The sequence below is a fragment of the Fulmarus glacialis genome, unplaced genomic scaffold (genome assembly GCF_000690835.1).
Source record: "Fulmarus glacialis isolate BGI_N327 unplaced genomic scaffold, ASM69083v1 scaffold28487, whole genome shotgun sequence".
NCBI lineage: Eukaryota > Metazoa > Chordata > Aves > Procellariiformes > Procellariidae > Fulmarus > Fulmarus glacialis.
In genome coordinates, this window is record NW_009225573.1 from 27,997 (window position 1) to 30,588 (window position 2,592).

The following is a 2,592-nucleotide window of genomic DNA, read 5'->3' on the forward strand; positions in this document are numbered from 1 at the left end:
CGGCGAGGCAGACGAGGTAACGGGGCTGGCCGTGCGCTCCCCCAGGGCTGCGGTAGATGGGAGGAACCTCAGTGGGACTTGTGGGACCTGACCTGCAGGGAGGCAGGCAGTGGAGTGGCACACCCCCACAGAGCCCCATGGGTGTTGCCCTCCAGGGAGAGAGCCCCAAGTCCATGCCTGAAGGAGCCATTTTCTTGCGATAGCCCTGAATGCTTCCAGGCTGCTGACAAAGGCAGGTGGAGCTGGTTTTAAGATGGGTGTGAAGAAGTTTGTAAAAGGGATGGTGTGATGGTAGACTGGCAGCAGCAGGGCCATGGCCCTGACTCAGGCGGCACATCCCAGCCGTGCGCCCAGCCCTCCAACATGGAGGTAGAAGTTCAGGATGCTCAAAGTCTCCTAGCTCTGCCCAGCTCCTACAATGTGCTCTCTCTGTCTTGACCCTCCACTGGCCCCAACCCTTGTGCCTGGTCTGCTGAGTCCTTGCAGGAGCTTTGTCACCTCCCTTCCTTCTCCCAGGGGAAACAGGGGCTCCTGAACCCATTGTAGACAGCCAGCTGCCTCTTGTTGGGTGTCTACACCAGCAGGGATGGTAGGAGAGGGCAGGGATGAAGGAGGTGAGAGGCTGGGAGGACAAGAGCTTTCACTACAGCAGATTTCCTCATGGTGACTCCCCCCAGCCTGGGAGACGCTTTGCAAGGCCCCAGTAGATGCACAGATCAAATGCACGTGGCTTCCTGGGGCTGGGAGTAGCTCCCTGGTGAAGAGCGAGACCCAGCCCAGCCTCTCCCCCCATCTCGGAAAAGTGCAACGTTCTTCTCTTGCCTGGCCTCTCCTCAGGTCGAGTGAAAATCAGCTCACCATGCACAAGTGCTTCTTCTTCCTGGTGTTCATGGTCATCATCCTGCCCTCGCTGGGGCTGAGCAGGTACGGACCACCCTGCTGCGCTGCTCTCCCTGCTCCCCCGCAGCCGGGATTGCACGCAGGCCCCTTGCCTCCCACAAGCCAGCCCCAAAGGGCTAAGGGCCCACCGCCGCTGAAACATGGCTGTCTCTGGGGAGGAAAACACTCACTCTTTAGCTGTGCCAAGCTGCTCGCAGATGGTCACGGACAGAAAGCTTCCCTGCGGAGGAGGGAGGGAGTGGAGCAGCTTGCCAGGCTGCCACGGCTGACCCGAGGGTGCTGGCGATGCCCTGCTTGGGGTCAGCCCTTCAGCAGACCGTGAAAGGACCAGGTCAGGTATCTGCGTAGCCCCAGCTACAGCAATCCTGACCATCTGGGAGGCGAGCACCCACACCGTGGTGGTCCTGTGTGGCAAAAGGGGCTGCTCTGGTGGTGTAGGGTCCAGAGGGTCTCGCCCACCTGGGGCAGGGGAAAGCCTGTGCCCGCTGGGTGCCCCCCATGTTGCTCTGCAGCTCCCTCTCTTTCTGAGCTGCTCCTGTTCTCCCCCCTCCAGCCTGGACCTTTTTTTCCGCTGGCTCTTCGACACCCACTTTCTGGACGAGGCCGATATCAAGTTCCAGTGAGTAGCAGGGCGCTCCCGGGCGAACGGGAGTGCCCGATGCCAGCCCTCAGCGGATCTCCTGGCTGCTTGCCCGAGCATCCTCTCACTGTCTGCGTTCCTGGGGCAGGTGTGTTTTCCTCCCGGACAATGGCGCTTTCTTCGTCAACTACGTGGTCACCTCCAGCCTGATTGGGACGGCCATGGAGCTGCTGCGCATCCCAGGCCTCCTCGTCTACACTGCCCGCCTCTGCTTCGCCAAGTCTGAGCCTGAGCGGCTCCACATCAAGCGGGTACGTGGCTCTGGTCACTTCCAAGCCTATGTGACTCCCCGGCACAGCAGGGACGTGCTCACTGGAAACTCAGGCTGTCCCGGTCCTGTGGGGAGGCTTGTGGGGACAAGCCACCATGCAAGGGGCACTGCTGGCCTTGGTCCCATGGGAATAACAGGGGGAGGCAATCGTGTGGGCCAGGGTGCAAAAGCAAGGGCAGCCTTTGCAGAGGCAGAGGCAGTAATGGTGCTGTTGGTTGTGTCCCAGAGCCAAGCCTACCAGTTCCAGTTTGGACTGGAGTACGCCTGGACCTGCTGCATCTTCTCCGTTGTCATGACCTACAGCATCACCTGCCCCATCATTGTCCCTTTTGGTGAGTACGATACCATGCCCCTGGTCCCGCTGCCCCCAGCCGAGCTGAGAATGGCCAGTCCCAGCTGCCAGCAGCGGTGTGGGAGTATGAGCTTCCCATGTGGTACAGGAGGGTATCGTCCCCTGGGCCACTGTCCCTGAGCCCTGACTGTTCCTGAGCCCTAGCTGTCTCCGAGCCCTGGCTATCCCCATTGTCCTCCTCCCAAATGGCCCTTCTCCTCCCGCCAGGTTTGCTCTACATGCTGCTCAAGCACATGGTTGACCGGTACAACATCTACTACGTGTACATCCCCACCAAGCTGAACCAGCGCCTCCATGTCGCCGTCATCAGCCAGGTCGTGGTGGCCCCCATCCTCTGCATGTTCTGGCTGCTCTTCTTCTCCGTCCTGCGCCTTGGTAGGGAGAGCTCAGGGCTGCCCCCCACCACTGCTGAGGATCACATCTAACCCT

At 60.7% G+C, this 2,592-nt stretch overlaps 1 protein-coding gene across 1 annotated transcript in view; it reads left to right on the top strand.

Annotated features, from left to right (window-relative positions):
• TMEM63C (transmembrane protein 63C) overlaps positions 1–2,592 on the top strand; it is a gene marked incomplete at its 3' end in the record, with an annotated part of 11,955 nt that overhangs the window by 8,849 nt on the left and 514 nt on the right. Inside the window, exons 15-19 of the mRNA XM_009582533.1 lie at positions 813–924; positions 1,454–1,519; positions 1,629–1,791; positions 2,038–2,143; positions 2,371–2,538. Of these exons, the coding sequence (XP_009580828.1) occupies positions 813–924; positions 1,454–1,519; positions 1,629–1,791; positions 2,038–2,143; positions 2,371–2,538 (615 nt within the window). The remainder of the gene's footprint in view (positions 1–812; positions 925–1,453; positions 1,520–1,628; positions 1,792–2,037; positions 2,144–2,370; positions 2,539–2,592) is intronic.